This window comes from Pezoporus flaviventris, unplaced genomic scaffold (assembly GCF_033815535.1).
Source record: "Pezoporus flaviventris isolate CSIRO_AGI_PZ_B2104156 unplaced genomic scaffold, CSIRO_AGI_Pfla_v1 ptg000031l, whole genome shotgun sequence".
NCBI classification, from domain to species: domain Eukaryota; kingdom Metazoa; phylum Chordata; class Aves; order Psittaciformes; family Psittacidae; genus Pezoporus; species Pezoporus flaviventris.
In genome coordinates, this window is record NW_026892579.1 from 50,193,223 (window position 1) to 50,220,999 (window position 27,777).

Consider the following 27,777-nt stretch of genomic DNA (forward strand, 5'->3'; position numbering starts at 1 on the left):
CAGAGGTCCGTCAAACAGCTGGAGTTTATACATTCCCAAATCCTGAGGAAGACAGCTCCAGCAGAGCCATCTCTTCTCCAGGCTGAACTAGCCTAGCTGCCTCAGCCTGTAGTCAAATGACAGATGCTCCAGCCCTTTGTGAAGTTCTTGGCACTTCACTGGGCTCACTCCAGTCTGTCCATGTCTCTCTTGCACTGGGGAGCCCAGAACAGGACCCAGCACTCCACATGGATCTCTTCAGCACTGAGCAGAAGGGGAGGATCATGACCTGCTGGCAATGCTCTTCCTAGTGCAGCCCAGCCTGCTGTTGAGTGCAAAGGCACATTTCTGACTCATTCTCTACATGGTGTCCACCAGGACCCCAGATCTGCCAAGCTACTTTCCACCCAGGTGGCTCCCAGCCTGTACTGGTAGGCTTATTCCTACCCAGGGGCAGGACTTGGTATTTCCCTTTGCTGAACTTCATGAGGTCACTTTGTTGCCGAGAAATGTTGGATTAGATGATTCTTGAGATCCTTTCCAACCTTGTATTCTGTGGTTATATAAGCCCCTGTTTTCCTGTTTCTCCAGCCTGTTGGGGCTCCAATGAATGGCAGCACACCCATCTGTCTATCAGCTACTCCTCCTAGTTTTGTATTGTCTTCACATACGCTGAGTGTGTGCAGGGGCAGGCTGTGAGCACACTTCCTAGGCTTTTTATACTACTGAATTCTGTACATAGTGTTAGTGTGATACTTCTACACACACAAATCAACCTGACCTCTCTGAAATGTCTACTGACATTATAGTGATATTAAAGGGGCCACCATCATGTTTTTAACTGTCAGTTTGACCTCCGAAGCCTTTCTGTGCCCCTCAGACACTGGACACACATCCAGCCTTTAATGAGATTGTTATCAGGCAGGTGAAAGATACCTTTCATAGGGCTTACTGCTTCAGGTGACACTTGCAGAAGTTTCTTGCCGTCTGACTTAATGAAAACCAAATGTCTGCAAATTACAGCCTCTCTGCTTTGTGATCTTGATGTTGCCAAAAATACTTGTTTTAACTGAAGAAAGTGACACACTGCTTTGCCACAGAGCCCCTGGCTGTGTCCCTGCCTGCTTGGGTAGCCTTCAGCAACGGGTGCGAAGTTTAGGGATTTGGCAAAGCAGCATCCAAGTTTCGCAAGCAGTGGAGTTGGTCCTCATCCCAGAGCATTGACTCTGCCTTGTCCAGCACAAGTTAAAAAACAAGCCCCAGACTGGGCTGGTTGGTGCTTTGACATCTCGTCTCCGTGGCAGTGATCAGCTGGCAACTGATAAAGGACGCCCTATTCACTGACGCGACCGCACGGGTGCTGTGGCAGGCAGCAGAGAGGCAAAATGGCTCTTGCTTTCCTCTTGGCAGCAATCCTGGGACTTCTTGTTGTCAAGGCTGTTTTGTTTCAGCTGAGAAACCCAAGCTCCCCTCCTTGCATCAGGGGCTGGATCCCTTGGTTTGGAGCTGCGTTTCAGTTCGGGAAGGCTCCTCTGGAGTTCATAGAGCAAGCTAGAAGCAAGGTAATGGCTGTGGCGGTGTGCCTGCTCATGGGCGTGTGCTCAGGGTGGCTGCGTGCAGGGGAAGGCTGAGGAGAAACTCCCACATTAAGTTTGTCCCTTTCCTGTCACACTTTATAACGTGAGGAGCATTTAGCTGGTGAAGGATTGGCTTTATCCCAGTAACGTTGCTAAATTGTGGCTCTGATGCAGGCGTGATCTGTGTGCTTTGATCATTCTGTTCACCCAGCCCCTCTGCTGTTTCGCTCTTGCAGTCCGGCTACATGTTAATCTTGGTTTCAGATAATGTGGAAAGTCCTGTGCTGGGCGCTGGGACCGGGAGTTAATTATTTGCATGCTTAAAGTTAGGTGAAATTGTTTGGTGCCAGCTTCTGTCCCCCTGCATTCAGGAGACACAGGTATGCTTGGCAAGTGACTCTTTCCATCCTGATGCACCTACCAAACGCAGGTATGAAGATTTACCCACTAGATGTGCTTTTCTTTCTCTGTCTGTCTGATAGACAGAGCCTAAATGATTAATTTCTAGGTAGCTAATACTAGTTGTTGTAAAACCCATTTCCCATTTTCAGTCAGCGATGGCAGCTGCTACTGCAATGTGGTCAGCCTCACGTGTCCGATACTGAAGGATTGCACAGCCCATTTCTTGCACAAACTAGCTAAAAATGAAACCTCTGCAACATCCTGAAATTTGAGAAAAAAAAAAGGATGTTTAAAATTTGCTTTCTCATTTTGAGCTATTCGATTTCATATATTTAAATACTTCTTTTCAGCCATGTTTGTGATAAACTTGTGGTGTTAAATGAAAGCAGAAACCAGCCACATAATCCTTTAAACAATCTGGTCAAGCTTCACTTAAAAAAAACCCCAATGATAGTATTTGTTTGACTCTTCAAATTGAAGGCTGTTAGAAATCTGCTTGTATTGAAAACATCCTGGTGGCAAACAGATTAAAGCAGCTTGCCAGACTCCTTTTCAGTGCAATTCTTTTTGGGGACAGATGTTTCACCGGGACTTAAGCTTCCTTTAGTTGCCTTTTTTTCGCCAGGAAGCTTTTAACAAAATCTCTTAGAAGAAATCCTTAAAAAAAAAAAAAACAACACCAAAATCCAACAGACAAAACCTGAGAGAAGAGTCCTTTTGGGAATTCATTCACAGATTGAATGAGCGAAAACTGTTACATACTCTGAAGTACAAATGCAAGCTTGGTGGCGCTGGGTCTCTGGTTAATTTTGATGTTCACTTGCCCTTTAGGCAGCTGCTGACACCTCTGAACACACCAGAGACACCTGAAGGACTTTATAAAGCCCAGGTTTTATTGGGACAGAAACTAGAGTAAAAAACATTTCCAATGGGAGAAAACTCTGAATAAGGCAAAGCAGGAAGAGGAGGCTTTATTACATTTCTCCCCTTTACTGTGTGTTTGCAGACAGGACCTTTCCTTTGGCTTTTTTCTTAGTCCAGCAACTCAGCATCCCTGTGACTTGACCTCTCCCTGTGGTCCCCCTGGTACAGGAGGGACCTTTCCATCCATCACTCCCTGGCTGGCTGGCTGCAGCAGGATCTTACCCTTACTGCCCCTGCTCTCCTGTTCTTCCTTTCCTCTCTATAAACACCCCAGGCACCTCTCCCTCCCTTCCCACCAACCCACACTGGGCTGTGCTGAGGCCTGGAAAGACAAGCCTTTTCCTGCCTGCTCCCTTTTAAAGGAGTAGGCACTTTAGCAGAGTGCAGCCAAATAAAACAAGTGCTGCTGCCAAAAGGTCATTAACAGTCATTACAAGGATTGCAAAATATATCTGCAATAATTCCACACTCCTTAATATTGCCAGAACAAGGTTAAGTGCCCTTAGTACAAGCAAGTTGCCCTCATAAAAGTGCAGAAACAGCAGGCTCTGGGCAGTGTAAAAACTCTTTGGCTTGGTAGGGTCATTACCTTCTAGGGAGTCTTTCACAATTAGAAAATTTCTCCCCCGGATTAATTCTTCATTCTGTCAAAGTGACACTCATTTCTTTCTTAAAGTTAGCTTTATTATTATTGGCCCTTTTGTCTATATCCCTCAGTGCTTTTTCTCCTTCCACTGCTTCCAGCCTCAATTTGCTTGAAGTTCACAGTTTCTGTTTTCCTCCTACAGAGCAAGACGGGGGCTGCAGAATTGTCTGGTTTTCCCCTTGTGTCATCAGTGGGTCTAAAAAAAGAAAGATCCCCTGTCCAGTAAAATATTTAATCTCTGGTCTAATAAAAGATACCACCTCTTCCTCCTAAAGCTGCCTGGTTAAAGTGGTTTTGCAAGTGATCTGGGATGGGCAGGGTGGGTAACTGGAGACACCATGCCACACAAAATACAGGGAGAGCTGCTCAATGAGGGGTTCAAAGGCTGTGGTTCCACACTTTGCCATGGAAACATGGTAAGAGTTTATGAATTATAGAATCATAGAATGTTTTGAGTTGGAAGTGACCTTAAAGCTCATCTAGCTTAAACCCCCTGCCATGGGCAGAGACACATTCCACTAGACCAGGTTTTGCTCAAACCAGGAATTTCAGATGCTTTTCATCAGTTTGTTAATTAAGCTAACAAGAAAAGCTCAACGAAACCCATGAGATTGTTCTGCACTACTGTATGGATTATGGATCCATACATCACTCTCAGTGTGTTGATTGTGTTTGGGACATGGTGCCAGGACTCAGCTGGATGCCTCCCAGGTTTATTGTGTGTGTGTGGCTGCGTCTGGGATGGCTCACTGCGTTACCTGGCAAGGGACACGCATCCTGGATGAGGTTTGGTGTAGGGGAAACAGGCTGGAGGAGAAGACAGGTTTTCTGGTAGAGTGTTTCCAAAGACCGTGGCCACATCTGAGTTGCTAATGGTCTGTGAGCCTGGTCCTATACACTGAAGACCAAAATTCTAAAGTCCCTTTGATAGAGAGGGGACATGACATTGAACTCGTGATTGTACGCCAGAGGAGAGAAAACCAGCCCAGTGCACCTAGCTCCCAACGTGACTCTTGACACAACTAGAGACCGATTCTCATGAGGAACGGCTGAGGGAAATGGCGTTGTTTAGTCTGGAGAAGAGAAGGCGCAGGGAGGACCTTATCACTCTCTACAACTACCTGAAAACAGATTGTAGTGAGGTGGGGGTTGGTCTCTTCTCCCAGGTAACAAGTGATAGGACAAGAGGTAACAGCCTCAAGCTGCACCAGGGGAGGTTTAGATTTGAAATTAGAAAAAATTTCTTCACCATAAGGGTGATCAGGCATTAGAACAGGCTGCCCAGGGAAGTGGGGAAATCACTGTTCCTGAACAGGTTCCAAAAAAACGTAGAGGCCATGACATGGCTTAGTAGTGGACTTGGCAGTGATGGAGTAAGGGTTGGACTTGATGATCTTAAAAGTCTTTTCCAACCTCATTGATTCTGTGATTCTAACCACAGCTGTCTCAGCTGAGAGTGGTTGCTCCCTGCCTTGCAGCACCCCTGGGAAAACAGGCTGTTTCCCCAATTTCTTTTCTTTGGAACTTTGGAGAACATCCTGAAGTTTTATTTCTCTGGAGTATTACTTTTGTATAGGCTCAGATCTGTGCCTCATCACAGCACTGCTGCTTTGTGCAGTTTTTCCCAGTCTTTGGGAAAACCACAGGAGTGAAAGCAGCTTCATAGGCCCTGACTCCTAAGAGCATTTTTATTTTGCTTTCCATATCTCTGTCAGCATGTCTCCTCAAACACTGTTTCAGACAGAGCAGTAAACAGGCACGCAGTGTTGGCAGGCGGCGCCCACGCTTTGTTGTTACCCGCCCGTACCACTGAGATGGTAACTGCAGAGCTCCCCGACAGCTTGTTCCAGTAGCTGATTTTATTGCATTAGAACAACAGCGTAATTATACTGGGACACATGAAAAACCTGTTTATTCAGTGTCTCTCTCGAATAGCAGCCATTGGTAGATGCTCAGTAACAGTGTAAGGAGCACGCCCAGATGAGAATACACTGCATTCTACTCCCTCTTCCCAGCTTCTGGTTGTCAACGGTTGAGAGACTTCCCAGGCCGGAATTTGCATCCAGATCTGACTACAATAACCTAGTCTCTTTTATTACTGTGTGTGTAATTTTTGTTTCTTAGCATTCCACAGCAGTGAATCCATAATTTAACCATGAATGATATAAAGTATCCTGTCTGGTTTTAAACCATTAAATAGGTGCCCGTTAGCCTTTACATTATGAGAACCCAGGAATAATTGTTCTCTTTTCACGTTTCCATAGGATCTAAGTATCTTTCTGTTGAAACTTTCATTCATGCTTGCTGTGCATCCCTTTGCCTTTTCTCCCTCAGTATATCCTGCTGAGATGGAATGGGCAGAGATATATTAAACTGAAGATGTTGGCACAGGATTAGTTTAGATGTTTGTTGTCCTTTCTCCTCTCCTTTCCTAGCAAGATGAGAGCTCTAAACTAATTACTACCACTTGGAGCGCTAATAGATCTTGGAGTCATTTCAGAATGTGATTTTTCTAGGCCGCCTTCTTCTGTAATGTTTCTAGATCTCATAGTTTAAACTTCCAAATGAGTCCAGATCATGAGAAAACTTTTGATTCCTTCTTCTAAGTAATGAATTAGGAATATGCTTAAGGCCACATATCCTTATGTCTTCCTAAGAGCTGTATTGGGCTCTTCTTCAGTACATCCTATTTATCAACTGCTAAACCTTATCTTTAATGATGCTTGTAAAAATATGTTGAGTACTGGAATGACTCTGAGGCTTCCCAGGTCCTCCCTCAGGAGCCCTTTAGAAAGGCACCATGTTCACCTGTCCATCCTCCTGTTGCTGAGGGTGATTTAACAGATCACAGTAGGTAGTTCTGTGACTTCATATTTCAAATCCTCTAGAGTTTTAACTTGAAATATTTATCACTGTTTTACCGAGCACTTGTTTAAGTCTATTCTACTTAATACTTCCTTTGATACAAAGTCTCCATCTGTCACACTGGGTGAAAGGCTCCAGTGTGGGACTTGCGTTAAACTGACATAAATGCTTCCTCCCCATGTGGTTTCTTTGCACCTTGAGCATTTATCAGGCTCAGCAACACACTGTGAAACTTCCTGCATCTTGAGTGCTTGGAAAAGTCTGTCTTACAGGGGATGGGGATTGCCATTAGTGGTTTGATCCTCAAACCTTCTTTAGTATTTTAATTTTAAATGTAATTGATTTGCTATCATATTTATTGTAATTTCCTGTTGGGACACAAAATTTTCCCTTCTGAAAGATATGTCTGTGAATATCCACCATCACTGCACTGTTCAATGAAGCTGACTTGTTCAGGAGGTCTTTATAGGGCTTTATTTTATTGCAGTTTCATTCAATATTGGCTTAATTCTTATTATTCTAAATAGATTGCAGGAAATTTGGTGAGATCCAAATCAGATTGTTTGTGTAGATGTTTACAGGTAAAACATCCAGCTTTACTGATGAACAGTGGACACAAAGCCAGTCCTGTCAGTGGAGTCTAAGGGCAGTTCTGCTCACCTTCAGAAATAGAGGGGTGCAGTAGCTGGTCAGGTGAATCATGTTTTAGGCTCCCCTGATTGCATATAGTGGGAGCTTAGGCATCTTGCTTACATGTAATCATCTAAAATAAAGTGTTCTAATTTTAATTGAGTGTGACCTTAATTGAATAATTAATTGTTATTGCAGGTGGTTATTAATTCAAATTTAATTTAATTTTAAAATTGCTTTAAGTACATTTTAGTGTTAATATAAAATTTAAAATATCTAATTTAAGCCCAAACACAGATTCACTGGGGTTTGTCCAGCCTGATGGTGAAGACCTGCTGTTACCTGTTAAGAAAGCAACCTTAGCTATTATTAAACAGTATTTTATTTATTATTGCACAGAGTTTAAACAGTCATTCTTTAATAATTTACAGTTGAAGGACACATTCAAAAGTCAACTGATGCCAAGAGGAATCTTTTCCTTCAAAGAGCAGGCTTTACAATACAGACACAGACAATAAAAGAAATGGTTAAAGTCAGTGGCATAAACCATGTGAGCAAGGAGGATTCAAGGCTTTTCAGTGCTCCAAACAAATCAACAGAAAACAACTTCTCACCCTTTTTAGCAATGTAACCTGGAAAACAAAATCAAGTTCCTTCATGTGCTTAGAGATGTTATGAAAGCCCTAAACCTTTCCCTATGCACAGTAACTTTGCCAAGAGAAGATGGTGTGCCTATAAATGTAAATGCTGTGGTTTTTATTTCCAAGGCTTTTTCCTGCAAGCAGAAATTGCCTTGACTAAGAAAAAGATGCTAAAGATGCTCTATTTCATAATTTTGATTTTTTTTAATGCCTAAATCTTACAGCCAGCAGACACTGTGCATTTGTTTCCTAGCTTAGAGTATCTACACATATCAGCAATCTTTTAAATAATGTAGGAATTCAGAATAATTATGTGGATACTTACTGCTGAAAGTTCTAAGAGAGCTCTAGGCTATTAAATTAAGGGCAAATGAAAGAATGATTTATGGCATCAAAAACGTTCCCTGAATATAACTCTCAGCAAACTCCATCTATTCTGCTCAAAGCTTGCTAGTTATTTAGATACTAATCTTTAAACACCTGTACAAGAAATAAATCCTTGGTATTAGCGGAACCTTTAAATAAGGAAAGGGAAAACAAAGGGAAAGGAAAAACCAAAATATTAAAAATAGGCAGGAGTAGGTTTTTTGTTAAAAAAATTGCAGATTAAAATTGGTAGGATCATGGATTTTTACAATGTGGGTACTTCGCTATGGCAGCCAAGGGGTGCAGTAGATAATCCATCACTTGGGTTCTTAAACCCCAAGTAGGTTGTATTGTTTGAACTGTAATGTAATTCAAATATAAAATGTTAATCTCGGAGAAGGAATCTCTTCTACTCTGCAAGAGGTCTGGTCAGGCAGGCACACATGTTCCCTTCTGGGTCATAAGACTACAAACTTGGTCTGGTTCATGCTGATCTTTGTGCGCTTCTGAGATAAGGTGTACAGAGAGCAGGAAGCACCAGGTCCTCCCTCCTGAGCTCTCAGCAGCACCAAAGTGCCGTTCTCCCATCAAACGTGTTAGCAATACAGTAATATGAAATCTTTCTTTGTTCCAGCACGGGCCTGTGTTCACAATATTTGCTCTGGGAAAGCGGTACACTTTTGTGACTGATGAAGAAGGAGCTGAAGTGTTTTTTAAATCTGAAGACTTAAATTTTGAACAGGCAGTCCAACAAGCTGTCAAGAATGCAGGTAAATGAGACCTTGCTCTTTTTTAATGGAAATCAAATCTGGATACCCAGGGACATTACTGCCCTACCCAAAGCCCATGCTACGAAATGAAGGTGAAATTAAATTTATTCACGTGGATCCAGCACTGTAAACCTGTAAAGTGGTTTGGATTCAGCCTCAAGGGATCAAGGCTTTCTGATGCAGGGACTGTTATTACTTTCATCATCAGTCACTCCCAGTTTGAGATCAGGTCCTTTTCTGTGTCCAGACACTCCACCTGATATGCGGGTTGACTCCACAACTCGTTAGAGTTGTAAAGTAGGTATGCTTTATTCAGCGCTGAGGCGCGTGGGGGTTGCTTCTCCAAAACCATGCACACCCTCCTTTGCCACTCAGCTCGTTTATATTACATGTAATGATTACCTAAACATGAGACTGCTTCACGCCTAATACATACGCAAAGCCTATTCCCGTCTAGTATTATAATTAGTTTTCTGGCATTCGTCCCATTGGTGCGCCTGTGCAGTGCCTCCTGGTGGTGGTTGTTATGGGGTCGTGAGGATGAAGGCCTGTAGTTCCTCTTCATCACCGTGAGTAACCTCTTGCTTTCACACAGACTCAATAGGGTTTCGGCCCCTGTCCAAACCTCAGGTTCGGTACAAGCCGGTTTTATGTACCTTAAAGAAGAAACCTGTCAAGTTTGCAAATTTTGTTACTCTGGCTATCTTTTGTTCCTTTTCTTTCTAAAGATACTATTTGAACAAGAATGTCTTAAATATTAAGCTAGGAATCTTATCTACTACAATTCTGCCTAGCAGCTGTAACTCCTACAACTCTGCTTCACCATTCTACCAACTTTGACTCTTACGGTTCTGCTTCACCAAGCACAGCGACTGCTTAAGCAAGCAGGCACAATGTTAACCCTTTATTTCCCGGTATCACACCTATGTGTACCAGGTTTGTAGCAATAGTATGTTGTCCCATCATTTGAGTTGAAAATCAGCTTGTAGTAATAATTAGTTGTTACCCTGTAGTACATCTGCTTTCCAAAATGTTTCTGTTTCTTTTTGTATTTAGTTTCTGTCCCTGCAGAAGCATTTTATCAGAACCACGGTAACCTCTACAGCATGCTGAAGGGAAAAATGGCTCCTTCTAATCTGCATATGTTCACGGGCACTTTGTGTAAGGAGCTATATGAGCACATGACACACCTCGGCACGGAGGGCACAGGTGACCTCAATGACCTGGTAAGGTAAGGGAGTTCTGCAGCTCATGTCTAACGTATGGGTATCCTGTATGGAAGCAGAGATATTATCATAGAATCATGGAATGGTTTGGGTTGGAAAATAACTTAAAGATCATGCAGTTCCAATTCCCTGACACAGGCGGGGACACCTTCCACTAGACCAGCTTGCTCCAAATCCCATACAGCCTTGCCTCGAACACTGCCAGGGATGGGGCAGCCACAGCGTCTCTGGGCAACCTGTGCCAGTGCCTCAGCATCCACACAGTAAAAAATGTCTTCCTTATATCTAAACTAAATCTCCCTCATTACTGTAAAGCAGGTAGAGCTCAGGCTCTTCAGCCTTAGAAAAGCTCTGTCAGGAGTCTGGAGAAAAGAAGGCTGCGTGGAGACCTCATAGCAGCCTTCCAGTACCTGAAGGGGGCCTATAGGGATGCTGGGGAGGGACTCTTCATTAGAGACTGTAGTGATAGGACAAGGGGTAACGGGTTAAAACTTAAATAGGGGAAGTTTAGATTGGATATAAGGAGGAAATTCTTTCCTGTTAGGGTGGTGAGGCACTGGAATAGGTTGCCCAGGGATGTAGTGAATGCTCCATCCCTGGCAGTGTTCAAGACCAGGTTGGACATGGCCTTGGGTGATATGATTTAGTGTAAGGTGTCCCTGCCCATGGCAGGGGGGTTGGAACTAGATGATCTTAAGGTCCTTTCCAACCCTAACTATTCTATGATTCTATGATGCTCATCACTGCTTCACAGTTTCAGGTGGAGCACGGAGTGGACAGGGTTTCATCTAAAATCACCCCATCCTGCTACATCCTTGATGCAGCCTCAGGCAGATGGTGTTCTTCCCACTGCCATGTCTGTCATAGCATCCAAATCAGCTGTTACTTGTTTAAAGTGTTTCAAGAAACCCCAGTTTTATGCTGGATGATAGATTGCAGAATCCAGAAAAATCATCCACAGTAAATCGGGGGTGTGTGATCTGTTCTTATGGTTTTGCCAAACAAGGCAGGGGAAAAGAATTAGTATGCAATGCCCCGGATAATTATTTATCTGCCTCAGAATTAAATCCATAGAGCCAGCAGGTGGCTCCAACGTCCTTGTGATCTTCAGAAAAGGAGGAAAGCGAAAGAGTCACTGCCTGAAATATATATTTAGCAGTAGCTGCAACCCAGCAAAGACTGCATGAGGGTTTCTAAAGAGGTGAAGTGGTCTGGAAAGGGAGCTCAGATTTGTCAGGATAACAGAGGAGCAATCAGGGGAGGGGTGAGACAAAAAGAAAACAAAAGAGCATTGTTCTGTCCAGCGAAGCTGCAGCCAGAGGAAGGGTTTGTTGGGGTGCCTGGTTGCAGAAGCGTTTGTGCAACTCCCAGAAGATCTGCATGGGCTAACCTGAAATAAGAGGGGTGGTTAACAGGGAGAAAGGGACCTCAGTGCCCAGAGCCTTTCTGCCACTGCTCAAGCGATCAAACACTAACTGACGAAGCTCAGCCATGTGAAGAGGACTAGCCTGAGACCCATGTATCTCCCATCCTCTGCTTAAAATCTTCAATGAGGGCATGAGGTATCAGCTTTGTGCCAGCCCTTCCATACTGGCATGACCCTTGAGTCCCACACCTTCTAGTGTTGGCAATTCAGCATGCTGCGTTCTGACCTAAACCTGCTGCAACAGCTTCCCCATAGCCTGTAAATCATACGGAACTTGTCTTTGCAGGCATGTCATGTATCCAGCAGTGGTGGAAACTCTGTTTGGGAAAGGCATCTGCCCAACAGGTCAGAGTGAAATCAAGGAGTTTGAAGAACATTTTCAGAAGTATGATGAGGACTTTGAATACGCTTCTCAGATGCCCGAATGCTTCTTGAGGTAATGGAGCAGAGATGATGCTTGTGGTGTACCCGTTACAGGTACCCATTACATTTTGCTTACTGGAATATCAGCCACGAGAGACATTTTCCCTGGAGGATGATGCACTGTCTTTATTGACGGCATGTCCTTGGGTCAGGCCTTTGGCTAGATGCCTCAAAACAGTTCTGACCTTGTCTTGTGCATTTTCCTGGCATAAAGCAGAAACAGCTTTGCTTAGGTGGGATGGGTCCTTGGAGCTGTCAGGGACTAGCAGAATGGGGCAAAGAGCAAAGGCTTGAGCCTAAATTTAAGTCCCAAGCTGAGGGGCTCCCCAGCAAGGCATCTCTCTGCTCTTTTCCACACCATAGCTGTTTTCCCAGCAGACTGATGCCAGGTTACACTACTCTACTGTCACAGAGTTGACTTTGGATAGAGGAAACCAAACCCTGAGGAAAGTGTTTGCAGAGCCTTTCGGTGCCCTCAGGGCCATGATAGCACCTTAAGCGCCTCAAAATAGCCTTAAGAAAGAATTGAGGATGCTTAAAAAATGGGGCCTTGATTTTGTTAGAAAGAATAATTCTTGAAAAGATTGGTATAAGCAATCTGTCCAAAGCCACAATGAAACAGATGGGAAAATCTAGGGGTCTTGCAGTCACAGGTCCTGGCTGCAGGTTGAGGTCTGGCCAAGGTGAAGGTCCCGGACATACTGTTCCTCATGTCAGTGAGTTCCTCATGTCAGTCAGACTGACATTTGACTATCGATCGACTGACTGCTGCCCAGGGCTTTTGGAAAAAAAACAAGGAGTCCTTCTCATGGAAAAGGAAATGTTAGTTTGTGCTGCCTCGGTTAAGTGCTTGTTGTTTTGTTGCTTTTCTTTGCAGGAACTGGTCTAAATCCAAAACATGGCTTCTAAAATTATTTGAGAAAGTAGTGTTGGATGCTGAAAGGACCAACCCTTCAGAGACCACATCCAAGGTAAACATCCAAGGCTATGAAATAACATGACTTCATGTGTATTCTGACTGAAGTGGGAGAGGACAGGAGTTATTTCAGTACTGGAAGAAACAAACTAAACCTTTCAGATTTTATAGCTATACCTTAATTGTGCAGTATTGCTGTCACCTACATTAGGACAGACCCATAATTTTGAGTCCCACTCCTCAAAGTATTTTATTTCCTGCAATTGTGAAAATCGGCATCTTCCTCTGGGGAATTTAAAGCCAAGAGTTCAGAGCTGTGACCCATTGCCAGGCTCCAGTATCACAGTTGCAATGAGCAGTCGAAAGATGTGAAAGACCTTTTCAGTTGTTTCTCTGAGGGCACTATGCTGTGAAATTTCGAAACCTTGCAGGTGCTATTTTTAAACCCTGGTGTGGAGTGAGGAGATCCTCCAGCAGCCAGACTAGTAGAAAATAGCAGATTACTGGATTGGAAGCCAAGTACCCTAAATACCAATTGTGCAAAAGCTGTGATAAGTTGTCTCCCTGGTTATTCTCCTTAGCTATGGCAGGAATTCTGTCTATACAGCTGACAAACGTGACAGCAGACTGGCCTGGGAATTTTGCTCTACCAAATGGTTATAGAACAGACCATTAAACAAACCAGGTTTTATTTAGACTTTAAAAGCTTTACATGCCACAATTTCTTTCATAAAGTAAAGCAAAACTGGGGAAAGAAGAGAAGGCTGGAGAGGGGTCTGTGGGAGGTAAAGAACTGCAGGAAGCAGGAGGCACAAACTTGGTGTCTTAGACTGGGTGGGAATCTGGGAAAAAGAGTGGTCATTTTTTATTCAAGTTCAACCTTTTCCCCTCTGAAAAGCAGGCAGGAAGCTTTGCCTTGAATGCATGGCTGCCCTGTATTTAAGGAAATACTATAAACAAAGCTGATCCTAGACCATTACACAGTTGCTATAGTTTCAAAAAAAATCAAGCAATTGCAGTCACTGGTTTGGTCACTAATAAAGCACCTGAAATTAGGGAGTTTGCTGATGTATCAGACCATCTCTTCGTAATAAACACCATTTTGGCAGGAACAGCGAGAATATTTTCTCTATTTCCATTCATTCAACTTTTTCAGTCCCATTTTCAGGTTCTTTAGAGAAGTAGAGCAGGAATTAGAATAGAGATGTCTTTTTTTCTTCCATATACGAGAAACAATTGGGAGTGAGGGAACCAAATCCCCTAAAAACTTGAAGAAAATGGAGGGCAGTGAAAGTATTTAGTAGGGATTCATGTAGTGCATTGACTTCTTCTGGCCTGCTGCTGCTGAAAGTGAGTCTCATTTTCTCTTAACATCTGTAATCTCTACTTCGTGACTGCAAAATCCCCATAACTAACATTACTTTGATAAACTAGTCCTATGTTAACTAGGATATATTATATCCTTGAATTCTCATAAGCCCTACCCTAAACTAGATTTTAATATATTTTTGGAAATGCACGTTACTATCTTTTATTTATAACAGACGTTACTGCAACATCTCCTGGATAACTTGCAAGGAAGACACCTAGCTCCCAATTACAGTCTTCTAATGCTCTGGGCTTCCCAAGCAAATGCTATTCCCGTAAGTACCTCAGCTAGAGAAACACTTTACCCTGTTCAAATGCCTGTATTTGGGAAGCAAAGCCTTCAAACCAGAGGTCACACACGCTGCGTGTATTCCAAAGAAGGGATTATCACGCCCACATGCATCACTCAAAATATACCCAGGCTGCAATGTCACAGATGCCATGACAAGGAAAGTTCTTCTTGTACTTTTCCTAAATTATGATGTCCCCTACCATAGCATTTCAGGATCATGTCTCATAGCTGTTAAGATCACAGTCTTCAGCTGTGAGGAGCATTCAGCTCTATTTTGAAGCACTTTGGCTGTATTATAGTTGAGACTCTATTCTACATAGCCTGATGTTACCAATTGTAAAGAATATTAAAACATAATATAGAGTAACTTCATCTGTGTATAAAACCTTGAGTGATTTTGGCTCTTTCACTTTGCGGGATCTGCCGTACAAATGCCAGTGCTGATTCCAGTGAAGGAAAGTGGTAGTTTGATTCTACTGCCACTTGACTTTTGTCTGTGTTAGAAATGTATTTGATGGATTAATGGTACAGATATAAGCATGCTAACAAGTCCAATGTGTCTAACACAGCCTAGGCTGACCAAAGACATTTATAGGAATTTCTCAGATGAAAAAGCCATAGTAGCAAAAACATCCTTTATTTAGCATGACTACTAAGCTCTTTCCAGCACAGTTATGCCTGTTACAGATGTGATTTAGAAAACAAATGATAGAAGTTACTTTTGTATGTACTGCTAATGGATATTATCTGTGGGGTTTGTAGATTGGATGTTACTACAATTTACCCTAAAGGAATTTCATCCATTTCAGTGAGGTTTTTGTGGATTCACATGGTGGCATAAGTGAGAGGCATAGCCTGCTGTCTGTTACCGGGATAACTGACATTCCTTCCACAACACTATCATTACTTATTCCTGTAGTATTCAGCTGCAAATAGACATACAGATATTTTGTTCTTTCTCAGAATAGTCATAGAATCATAGAATAACAGGTTGGAAGGGACCTCAAGGAGCACAACCACAGTTCTGGTGATGGGAATGACAAAAAAAGGTCCTTTTACCTTCCAAGGGGGTATTTTTACAAGCATGTTAAACCCTTTTACCTAAAACAATTTAGCCATCCCTCCTTGGCCCATGAAGTGAAGCCACAGCATCCAAGAGCTGTACAAGAAAATTAAGCTACCAGCTTTGTTTTGCAGAAGGAGGGCAGCATTCATGTGGGGCTATTTGGGAAATACCAGTAAGAGTTCTCATCCCTCACCAGCACAGATGGCCCATGACCAGATCTGTCTGTAGACCTCATCTCCTGCTAGCTCAGCAAGACGAGAAAGCGATTCCTGGTGGTGCTGCAAGTCCTTCTGGTTTCATCCTACTTAAGAGGATTTTCTGCTTTCCTAAATGTCTTGATTTTCAACTTCATTGCATAATCAGTTAGCAAATTATTTCTAAAGGGGATATGCTACTGCTTGTTTTGCCATTAATTAAAACTTTTCCTGCTCGTTTTAGTGCCACTCAGTGACAATGCTTTGCAAATTATTTAACCTCATTTCTGCTAATACTAGTAGGAATTTACTATTGATTCTTTTTCCCATTCATGCGGATAAATCTAATCATACTCAATGATTTAGTAATTCATTTTAACACCTAGTAATCTGTAATTAAAGAAGTTAGTGTTTCAAAGCTCAAAGCCAAAGCTATATAATATTCACTGAAGTACACAGCAGATGACTAGACATAATCTCCCAAGGTCTGAGTCTTTACATGTGGATTTAACCAGGAAGCACAGCTCCCTGTGCATCCCAACTACAACAGGCACATGCAAAAAAGTGCAAATGTTTTCACCTGCCCCAGTGATCTTCTACAAAGATGCTGTAATTCTGTTCCATAGTCCTGAGTTAAAGTACTTTTGTCTCTGTTTAGATTGCCTTTTGGACCCTTGTTTTCATACTCGCTTATCCTTCCATTTACAAGAAAATCATGGAAGACCTGGCTTCTGTTTTTGGCAAAGCAGGTAATAAATCCAGCAGGGTCCTTCTGTAACCTAGAAATCATTTATTCTATGTTGGCCCAGCACAGGACACATTGGGTCAATAATATAATAATTATTCTAATATAATAATAATGAATAATCAGATTAATGAATATTGCTGCTAACAGTGCTACTGATAACATAGATCCAGCTCTGAGTTCTTTACTCAACATATGGTGAAGACATATTTTTAAGCAAAACCACCTTTGGTGTTAGCAAAAGAAGGTAGAAGAAGAACTGCATGTATTTGTCTCTTCATTCCACACTTGTCATTTAGACCTAGATTTGTATTAGCCAGTCTTGTGATTCTTTCATGCATCTATGATAGATAGGGTCAGGTGAGCTCTTTCAATTCAGCTGCTTTTTATGGTGTGATGTTCACGAGATTGACAGCTATTCTGTAGAAAAACAGGCCAGAAACTGTTCTCTTTTCTCTCATCTGAGGTGAATTTGTCCAGCATGATTCACCCACCACAAGACTAATCTCTTTCCCTCAAAAAACAGTCACCTACTGGGAGCAGTCATTCACATTTGCCATCCCCTGAACCATGCTTAGACTTTCATGGAAGACTCTGAGTTGACATGAGTCAAAACCATATCAAGAAACATGGCAATAATTAACTGATAAGGCAAATCACAAACCAGTGCTTAATTTAAGCCTTTCTCCTGGACCTGTTTTATTTGCTAGTGATAACATAGCTCAAGAGCTAAGCCGTGGCTTCTCATCCTGGTGTCTACAGTCCCTCAGATTTCCATGTAGTATCCCTACATGTGCAGAAAAAGTCCAGCAACTCTTAATTTACAAGCTGACCTTTGTTTTCCCTCTTCTGGCCAATTCCACATCTACACCTTCCTTGGAGTTATTAAATAATCTTCAGTGGCTTTTCTTAAGTTGTACTGATTTTGGTCCATTAATTTGCTTTGAAATATAAAGAAAATTTCTGGATGAAAATGAGATTTTTGAACTCTTGAAGTATTCTATCAGCAGTTCTAAAGCAAGACATATAAGCATGTATCAAAACAAGGATGAAATCTCATATTTAGAGAGTCTTTTTCTCATGCCACAACAGGTAAAGATAAAATAGATGTCTCAGAAGAGGACCTTAAGAAGCTCCCTTTTATGAAATGGTGCACTTTGGAAGCCATCAGGCTGAGGTCTCCAGGTGCAATCACCAAGAAAGTAGTAAACCCAGTAAGAATTCAGGTGAGGTTTGGTGGGTTTTCCCCCCCCCAGAAGATGCTGTATGATTTGTCTGGAGAGGGGCCTCCCAATAGATCTGGATAAAATTAAGATAGTAGAGATATTCCACAATCTGCCATACATATTCTGTTTGAAAGATTTATTAATCATCATTAATGTAGTCATCAAGAATTTAAGAGTAGTTTTGCTTCCCTTTCTCACAGTCTTACCTTCAATTTTGAATTGAGCTGGAGATACTGTGATGACCGTATATAAAATAGCAATCAGACACAACTGATATAGGAGAAGGGATCACAATTTAGTAATGGATAAAACTCCTTCTGTTCTGATTGTCCTCTTCACTGCCATTCAGAAGGGAAATGCCAGCATTCAGGAATCTCACGAATAAAAGTCTGGGAGAAAAACACTTCAAGGAATTAGTGCTCATGCCTATTTAAGAAATTACTGAAGTCGTATAAAGATCTACTGTCACATAAGACATTCTATGAATTTCTTTGCATTGAAGGAAGTGCTTAACAAAAGATTTAGAAAAAAGTCCCAGCTCACATGGGTACCTCAAAAAGCAGGAAAGACAGAAATAATGTTCCTATTATTTCAATACCTGAAAAAAACAAACTGGAACAGAAATAGTGTTTCCCCATTCTCCACTGTTCACATCTTTCTCATGGGAAAAAACCAGCAACAGCAAGAAGAATCTGTCTGAACACAATGTGCCCACAGTGGATGTATGACATTCACTGATCCTTGGTTAGGATCTTCTGCTGATAAAAGTAGGATCATAGAATCATAGAATAGTTAGGGTTGGAAAGGACCTTAAGATCATCTAGTTCCAACCCCCCTGCCATGGGCAGGGACACCTCACACTAAACCATGCCACCCAAGGCTCTGTCCAACCTGGCCTTGAACACTCCCAGGGATGGAGCATTCACAGCTTCCTTGGGCAACCCATTCCAGTGCCTCATCACCCAACAGTAAAGAATTTCCTCCTTATATCCAATCTAAACTTCCGCTATTTAAGTTTTAACCCATTACCCCTTGTCCTGTCACTACAGTCCCTAATGAAGAGTCCTTATAGGCTCCCTTCAGATACCGGAAGGCTTCTGTGAGGTCTCCACGCAGCCTTCTCTTCTCCAGGCTGAAGAGACCCAACTTCCTCAGCCTGTCTTCATATGGGAGGTGCTCCAGTCCCCTGATCATCCTTGTGGCCCTCCTCTGGACTTGTTCCCACAGTTCCATGTCCTTTTTATGTTGAGGACACCAGAACTGCACACAATACTCCAGGTGAGGTTTCACAAGAGCAGAGCAGAGGGGCAGGATCACCTCCTTCAACCTGCTGGTCATGCTCCTTTTGATGCAGCCCAGGATACGGTTGGCTTTCTGGGCTGCGAGCACACACTGAAGCCAGCTCATGTTCATTTTCTCATCGACCAACACCCCCAAGTCCTTCTCCACAGGGCTGCTCTGAATCTCTTCTCTTCCCAACCTGTAGCTGTGAAAGAGCTGTGAAGTAGTAAGAGGAGGGACTGTTTTATGATGTAAACCTGTGATTTTCTCTTTTCTTAGATTTTTTTCTCCTTTTCAGAATTTCACAATCCCTGCAGGTGACATGCTGATGTTGTCACCATACTGGTTGCACAGGAATCCAAAATACTTTCCTGACCCAGAAATGTTCAAACCTGTAAGTTGTCCTCTTCTGCTGTTTTTCCTCTACTTATTTCACAACAAAGGCACATGGACAAATTGGCTTAAATTTGTTATCTGGAGGATGGTTTTGTATACAGAGATGTGCACAAAAAGGTGGAGCCTGCAGGAATAAGCAAGACTCCAAAAGTTCAGTTATATTTTCCAAATGATTTGGTACTTCTTTATATCTGTTCGATCTTGATTCAAAGTTCACCATTGAAAGACTCTACTTATTGAACCCAACTTGCTTGACTAACCTGATCTCCTTCTATGACAAGGTGAGCCACTTAGTGGCTGAGGGAAAGGCTGTGGATGTTGTCTAGCTAGACTTTGGTAAAGACTTTGACACCATCTCCCACAGTATTTTCCTGGAGAAACTGGCTGCTCATGGCTTAGCTGGGTGCACTCTTTGCTGGGTAAAAAACTGGCTGGATGGCTGGGCCCAAAGGGTAGTGGTGAAAAGAGTTAAATCCAGTTGGTGTCTGGTCACATGTGGTGTTCCCAAGGGCTCAGTATTGGGGCCAGTTCTGCTTAATATCTTCAGGGATGACCTGGATGAACTGCCCCTCAGAAGCTTGCAGATGATACCAAGGTGGCTGGGAGTGTTGATCTGCTGAAGGATAGGAAGGCTCTGCAGAGGGGTCTGGACAGGCTGGATACACTGTGGCCAGTGGTATGAGGTTCAACAAGGCAAAGTGCCAGGTCTGGCACTTGGGTCACAAAACAATACAATGCTACAGGCTTGGAGAAGAGTGGCTGGAAAGCTGCTCAGTGGAAAAGTACCTGGGGGTGCTGACTGACAGCTGAACATGAGCCAGCTTGTGCCCAGGCAGCCAAGAAGGCCAGTGGCACTGTGGCCTGTATCAGCAATAGCCTAGCCAGAAGGACCAGCAAAGTGATTGTCCCCTTGTTCTCAGCACTGGTGAGGCTGCACCTTGAATCCTGTGTTCAGTTCTGGGCCCCTCACTACAGAAAGACATTGAGGTGCTGGAGCAGGTCCATGGAAGGACAATGAAGCTGATGAAGGGCCTGGAGAACAAGTCCTATAAGGAGCAGCTGAGGGAATTGGGGTTGTTTAGTCTGGAGAAAAGGAGGCTCAGGGGAGACCTTATTGCTCTCTACAACTACTTGAAAGGAGGTTGTAGCTGTTTCTCCCAAGTAACAAGTGATAGGACAAGAGGAAATGGCCCCAAGTTGCTTCAGAGGAGGTTTAGACTGGATATTAGGAAAAATTCTTCACCCAAAGGGTTGTCAAGTGCTGAAATAGGCTGCTCAGGGAAGTGGTTGAGTCACTATCCCTGGAGGTATTTAAAAGATGTGTAGATGTGGCATTTAGAGATATGGTTTAGTAGTGGATTTGGCAGTGCTAAATTAATGGTTGGACTCAATGATTTTAGAGGTCTTTTCCAACCTAAACAATACTGTGATTCTTTGATTCCAGGTACTTTCCTCTCCTTGTCATTTGTTTGTTGTATAACTCATCTCCACATATTTACCCAGGTTCATTGGTCTTTCCAGTCAGATGATTTCTGGTAGGTATTAGCTCTGCTAATTCAGTAGTTCATCTAGAGTTTCTTGATTATTATTCCACCCCAGGTGGCTGTGTGGGCAGGCTTGTAACTGCTCTTTTTAGCACCAACCGAAATAGAACAGTTTGTCTTTTTTATAGGAATACATCAAGAAGTAATTTAAACAAAACTTCCCTTCTAGCAAACTCTTCACCAGTTTGAAATCCCTAATAACAGTTCCTGCCAGTTTGAAATCTGAAACCCTGATGCAGCAGCTTACTTCTTTAGGAACTTTATTCCTAATAAGCAAACTACCTTGTTTTTTAGAAACTCAGCCTTTTTCCGTGAGGAAGAGGACACTGCCATTCCAAGTGTATTGCCTTGCTTCATCACTTTTACTGGATTTTGATTCTAACAGATTTCCTCTTCAGAAAGCTATAAACAGCCCTGGCTGAAATATAAACAAAATAAGCAAACACAATATTACATCGTCTCTAAGACAGCTTCATCAGAGGAGTTAGCCACCATAAACCTGACAGGGTGTTATTTGAAGGCCTTAGTGGAGTAGCACTTTGTTTCTGGAGGGTGCTATAGTTTGTCACCCAGCATTCAAAGGATTTACTTTTGTTAGTGTTACCCACCCAAACTTCCATTATTGCTTCATTCCTTATGTTGTTCCTTTTTTCTTAAAGCAACTTAGGATGAGCAAAGAGGCTTCTGGGAACAGACAGACTGGTTTTGTTGGGAATGGTCCATTTTCTCACATACACTGGCTCGCACCTGAGAATGGAGCTGTGCAATCCTTGCCCTTCTCTTGTGTTACAGCTGCATTTGTCTGTTCACAGTGTCTTGGAAGTGGTTTGTGTGCAAGATGTGCATGAGCCATTTGTGTGCCATGATACAATTTTGTGGCTGAGGGAAGGTACTGGTTGAGCAATTGCTTTGAATGTGCATATACTTAAAAGGAGAAAGTTATGCTTTTACATTTTTATACACATTTCAATAGCTAAAGACACAGGATTTAGAAAAATGGGGAGGTGTAAGAAGTATGTGTTAGGCGTGAGCTTGAAAAACTCTGCAGCGCTTTGAGGCACCTGAGTATGATTATTTCTTTTCCTGAGCTGGTGCTGACTTTTGAGTCCAGACTTTAACAGGTTGAATTGCAAACCCAAAAAATGGCATTAGTGCAACTTCGTATTGAGGATTAGCTGTCCAAGGTCATTTTTAGCCTGGAGAAGTAAAGTTAAGCTTTATTTATATAAGGCTGATTTGGAAAAAAAAGTTTCTTCCCACAGGATCGTTGGAAAGAGGCAAATTTAGAGAAGAATGCTTTCTTGGACAGCTTTGTGGCATTCGGAGGAGGGAAGCATCAGTGTCCAGGAAGGTCAGTGAAACAGCTGGGGTTTATTTATTCCCAAACCCTGCAGAGAACAACTCTCTTGAACTGGGCTCCTCTTACACTTGGAGATAAAGTGTTTTCATTGCCTTGCTCTTTGTCAGTCCATTAGTGTTCAGTATTATCTGGACCTTGTTTAAACTGATTTGAAAGTGGTTTCATTCCTGGAAAAGACAGGTTAAGTCACAATATAAAAGAATCTGAGACTAGTGTATCAAGGGATATTCTCCAGGGAGGAAGGTCAGCCTAGCTCTGCTGCTGCTGAGGCATCTTTTCATTATGGGAGAGTTTTTCCACTTACCAACGTGCCAGTTTAGCAACATGGGCATTTAGGTGGCCATTAAAAAGTTCTAAACTAATCTAAAGAACATTTCTAAGACTCTCTATCCTCTATGAGGCCACTGACATCTTTACGAATATCTTAATATCTTAAATGGCTCCCCTCTGTTTGAATCTTGTCTTTGCATTAAAGCCCACGCAATTGTCTGATGGCTTAAATTGCAGATCTTGTCTCTTTTCACTCCTCCAGCAATGCTTGCCTCGATGCTTCCTGCATTCCTTCTGCTCTTTTCTCTGCTGTCCCTCTTCCTGGAACAAGTCCCAGGGAGCCAGCTGCTCCTCAATTCTGTATTCAAACATCTCTATGCTGAATCTTCTGCTTTCAAAACCTGGTCTTCTCAATGAAGCAAGTAACCACATATCCCTAGAGCTAGTCAATTTAACTCCCATGTGGAGCAAGGAATCTGGAAGGTGTTGCAGAGGATCAGCAATCTTGAATCTGCACCCTACAGCAGGCTGGACATGAGTGCCAGACAAACTTTGTGAGGCCATTAAAGACATAAACAATATGAACAAAACTGCACTCATGATTTAGGCCTGCCAAAGTGCTCACTCACCTCCATGACTTGTACCATGTTCCTGAGCTAAATATGAGCACAGCCTCATTCCCAGCAAGGACGGCAGCAGGATTCACAAGAGGCATCCACCAGTCCAGGACAAGCTGCAAAATGATGTTTGTGAAAGCTGCTTGTTTATATATACTGACATATTTCTTTGTTCAGGCTCTTCTCTGTACTCTGATAGTATCTTTAAAATACATTCGTGGTTAGAAAGAAAATTGTAACATTTCTGCATAGACATTGGAGGGAGAATCTTTTTCTTGCTGACATGCAAAAAAGTCCTTTCAAACCCTTTGGCAGCCCACATCATAAGACACACCTTCATGCTTTTCAGCATCATTCTAACATTACATCAAGAGATGTTTCCAGATCCCAGGTTGCAGATTTCCTTGGTACGGCTGAATGAAATAATGATATTTCAAGTTTAAGATGCATTTTCATTTAATTCCATTTAATTCATACTGGGATTTATAAATGAAATGTATTAAACATTTAATTTCTCCATTGCAGATGTTCATCATAAAATTAAAGCTAATTTAATCAAACTGAAAGCTAGAAAATAACTTTCTTGGCAAATTTCTGGAAAACTGATGTGGGAAGAGCTCCGACAAAGCCATTTCTGTGCTATCTTTTTTACCTAAAGGAAAATTTGATGGCAGTGAAGCTACTTTTGTCTAACCAGGTGACTACTATCTGTGCAACTGTGCTTATCTTGCATGGCTCCATCTGATGTCTCCTATCTTATGCTGACATTGTAAATCCTTCAGCACAATGGCTGTGATTTCATTCTCAGACTCCATTTACTGTAGGACCTCAATCCACAGCTGGGCGCCAGTGTTCCAGCACAACACAAATATGTAGCAGTGCATTGGGGTCTTATTTCAGAAAGCACACATCTGTCCAGCCCCCTTGTCACTAAATAAAATGGGAATGCATCAGCAACTCAGAGTTTTTACAGGAAAACTGGTCTAAGACTCAGTCAAGAATATGTAAGATGGGTGGGAAGTAGGGGGCATTTAGCTGCTCAGTATGATGTGTTGTGGGTCAGAAGGATGCACAGGGACTCTGCAGTCCTGCCTTTCACTCCTGGGCTGTCCCTCAGGCCACCCTCAGACATGCATGTTGCTTATCACCCTTGTGTCTCAGCATTGGTGTGTGCCGAGCAGAATAACAGCAGCAGCCTGTTGGGAAAAGCACTTGGAGCTCTAATGGTGGGAAGTGCTGCAGCCAGTATTGGTTATACCCATTGCAGATGACCCCCACTGTGGGTACAGAGGTGTCGGAGCTGGTCAGCCCACATCCAGCTGTGCTTGGGTTTGAAGGACAGCCCTCTGTAAATGAGGCACTTCCACTTGCAGAGCAACCTAGAGACATTTGGGCGTTTGGTTGCATCATGGTACATCTGTGCCAAAACAGAGAGAATGGCTCAGAGGCAGGACATCAAGCACCAGGGCTCCAGGGCTGTGTTGTGCCAGTGGTGCAGTGATGGTAGGAAGCCCACCTTTGCTCAGTGCTGCTGGCACAGAGTTTGGGCTAGGAATTCCTGCCTGACCCAAGCTAATTTCCATTGAAATATCCCTGCACTGTGTTCCCCCAAGCTCAAGGTCAGCAAAAGCTCCCTACCTCAAGGTAATTCCAAAGTGAAATCACAGAGATAATTTGAGTTATGAAGCCATGCCAGAACAAGCACAGATCCTCCCACTCTGGAGCAGGGGGTGGTTCAGCGCGCAGATCTGGATGGCTCTGCAGAAGTCAGCTTGTGTCTCGTGGGGCTTATTAGCTTCCTCTTCACACCTGCCAGGCCAAATCCAGGCTGACGCCATGTGCAGTCATGTGGTCTTTTCCCTGGTGAGTTCCCCAATAGCTGTTCAAGTTTTCCAGCGTCTCTCAGATGATGGAAAATAAACTGTGTGGAACAGCAAGGGAGTATTCTCATTTTCACTAGGTATTTTAGACTTCGTCTAAATTCTGCAAGTGAGTAATCCCATGATGTGGCACAGGTGCATCCTAGCGCCTGAATGCTGAAAGCTCTTGTACATGTCAGCTTTAAAAAATAATAGCCTGAAGGAGTTCACTGCAGTTACCTGAAATCTTCCCTGGACTGAGTAAAAAGGGCCTTTCTGAGAGTGTTGCAGAAGCAAAAATCACACCCTTGTGTCTCATGCTGCATTCTGATGGTGATGCATTAAATAGTAACTCCCACTGTCACAGCTACTCTGATGTCATCAGGCTCCCAGCTGTATATATAACTTTATATAGCACCATTAGTCATATAGTCTTGTCCATGATTGACTGTCTTCTCGCTCCTATGAAGTTATTTCAAGTCAGTGAGTGCTAGAACATTAGTGTTTTTTTACAGTGGGAAAAATACGCATCATGATAAGGGTCTGTTTTAAAATAGGGTGTCAGGGGGATGCTGTCAGTCTAACGTTTCACCAGAAAGAAGGGGTAGCCATGACATCCATGTTCTTTGCTGAGTAATGGAACCGAACAAAGCTACAGCACATTTTCCAACTGAAGATAAACTTCCAGGCAGAACTAAAGAATGGAATGTAACGTGCCAAAGACACCCTGTTTCTTATCTGATGATAACACACTTGAGATGGTCAGGCTGAATGGTCAACATTCTCCTCCCTTTTCTTGCAGGTGGTTTGCCATCATGGAAATCCAGCTGTTCATTGTGCTATTCCTATACAGATATGAATTTGTGCTTTTGGATGCAGTACCAAAGGAGGTAAAAGGCCCGTGCTTTTCTATGCATTCCACATCTTTATATTCCTCCTTCATTATGCTCAGCTGAACAGCCGTGCTCAGCTGTGGTTATGTATAATGAAGGAGAATTTTGAGGGGAATGTTAATAAAACACGTAACAAATAACTCAATCTTTGTTGTAATTCAGAAAATCCAGAGCAGCTCCAGCAATGCTGTGGGGCTGCACTGCCTATACAAAAAAAGCATCTACAAGAGTATTTTGTCTCATCATTGCCCAAACATTACAAGAGATTTTATAACTGCTCTCTGCCACTCACAAAACCAGTTAGCATCTGGATTATTAATACTTTAAAGATATGAAATCAGATGCAGCCCTCATAGTGCTCTTCCACTACATATTCAGTGGTGGGAGAATAAATGGATTACACTAAGACAAGATGTGAAATAGATAGATTTTACCACTGAAGGAGAATGGTGCAGTCTCCACTCTCAGCAGTCGTTTCCTTCTCATCTGCACTGTGTCCTTTGCACTTTCTAAAAGTCATAGTTCCTCACAAACAGGGACTGCTGCTAAATGAGCATGTCTGCCTGTCACAACCTAAAAGGACACTACTTGGTTAAAATGCCAAGGAGAAGAGGGAGAATTTTAGACTGGCATGGGCTTTGTAGGATTGCCCCTTTAGGCTGGAAGTTGGCAGCTCAGAGAACTTCAGTCTTCTGTTCTCCTTGAAGATTGTGATCTCAAGCAGTGGTGGTGAATCCACCCAGAATATGAGGAAGGTTGCCTCTTCCTGACGATGGTGTTGCCATGCCAGCTCCCAATGGAGTTCACTGTAAATTGGCAATTATGCTGGTGAAGATACTCAAAATCATTAAGAGTTTCTTAAGATCTCATGTGTCATCCTCTATCAGAATAAGTGGAATAAAAAGTCATCATGAAGGCCCTACACAGTAGCTTCAGCAAAGCCAAGAAATATTTGGTCTTCATCCTCTTCAGACCAAAGAATACGTTTATATCTTAACATTAAAACACAATGATAATTCCATTAACTGAACTAACTTAAATTTTTTTTTACCCATTTTCTTCTTTTTGCAGAGCCCCTTACATTTGGTGGGGACGCAGCAACCCATGGCACCATTCCGGGTCCAGTATAAATGCCGGAAAGACAGCTACTGAGCTGCTTCCCTGTCCTACATCTTCAGATAGGTTCTCTGCCTTAACAGTTCTTAATTTCAACTTTAAATGTGGTGTGCCATAGCAGTATAGTTGTAGCTGTGCTCCTCACCTGGTTGCCTACCTCCTAGTATTTAAAAATCAAGCTCTCTTGCTGCATTCATAACTTTTGGGCCAATTATTCACAGATGGTCCAAAGCTGTGTATAAACTAAATTCACTGACCGAGCATTCAGGACAAAAAGCTGCTGTGTTTGGAAATCTGCATGGCCTGCTCTGTCTGCAGTCGGTGCAGATAAAATGCATTTGTAATGGAAAAATTGCAAGCAGAGGAAATACTGGGGACTTCATCCACTGGAGCACCTAGAATTTCTACAGAGCTTTAGTTGCTCCACAGGATTCAGAATCAGTCCTTGCATGAATATGAATAAAAGCTGAATTTTGATATTTGGTTTCTAATGAAAAGTGATTGCAAGAAAAACTATTGCTATTCATTATAATGTTGTCTAATATCTGGAACATTTTTGCTTTCACTTTAGCATGACTTACTTACAGAAAATAGTGCACAAATCAAAAATATTTAAACCTATGACGAATACCTAGTAAAAGTTGTTCAAAGAAACTGTCAAGTAAGTTCAGATACCAACACTTTAACTGCTGTCAGGTTTCATACATGATAATAGTTAGCATGTAATTTTAGTCTTTTAAGTAAAGATTATTCATAATT

General features: G+C 42.5%; 1 protein-coding gene across 4 annotated transcripts; it reads left to right on the forward strand.

The window, feature by feature from the left end:
• The first annotated feature begins 1,173 nt into the window (after nucleotides 1-1,173).
• Nucleotides 1,174-27,639, forward strand: LOC133273057 (24-hydroxycholesterol 7-alpha-hydroxylase). Of its 4 annotated transcripts, XM_061460967.1 has the most exons (12): nucleotides 1,176-1,541; nucleotides 8,665-8,800; nucleotides 9,857-10,031; nucleotides 11,739-11,888; nucleotides 12,753-12,846; nucleotides 14,336-14,434; nucleotides 16,370-16,460; nucleotides 17,549-17,682; nucleotides 19,262-19,357; nucleotides 22,166-22,254; nucleotides 25,812-25,899; nucleotides 26,974-27,639. In XM_061460967.1, exons 1-12 carry the CDS (start codon nucleotides 1,365-1,367, stop codon nucleotides 27,052-27,054), a joined length of 1,410 nt encoding a protein of 469 aa, XP_061316951.1. In that variant the 5' UTR covers nucleotides 1,176-1,364; the 3' UTR covers nucleotides 27,055-27,639. The 4 variants fall into 4 exon arrangements, with proteins under 4 accessions (XP_061316955.1, XP_061316952.1, XP_061316953.1 ...); XM_061460971.1 differs by lacking the exon at nucleotides 22,166-22,254 and having other exon boundaries at nucleotides 1,174-1,541; XM_061460968.1 differs by lacking the exon at nucleotides 19,262-19,357 and having other exon boundaries at nucleotides 1,174-1,541.
• The last annotated feature ends 138 nt before the right edge of the window (nucleotides 27,640-27,777 follow it).

Coding starts and splice junctions, on each gene's coding strand:
- LOC133273057 (XM_061460967.1), top strand. CDS start 1,365: ATGGCTCTTGCTTTCCTCTTGGCAGCAATCCTGGGACTTCTTGTTGTC. Junction 16,461..17,548: donor TTCTGTTTTTGGCAAAGCAG/GTAATAAATCCA, acceptor ATGCCACAACAG/GTAAAGATAAAATAGATGTC. Junction 22,255..25,811: donor AAGCATCAGTGTCCAGGAAG/GTCAGTGAAACA, acceptor CTTTTCTTGCAG/GTGGTTTGCCATCATGGAAA.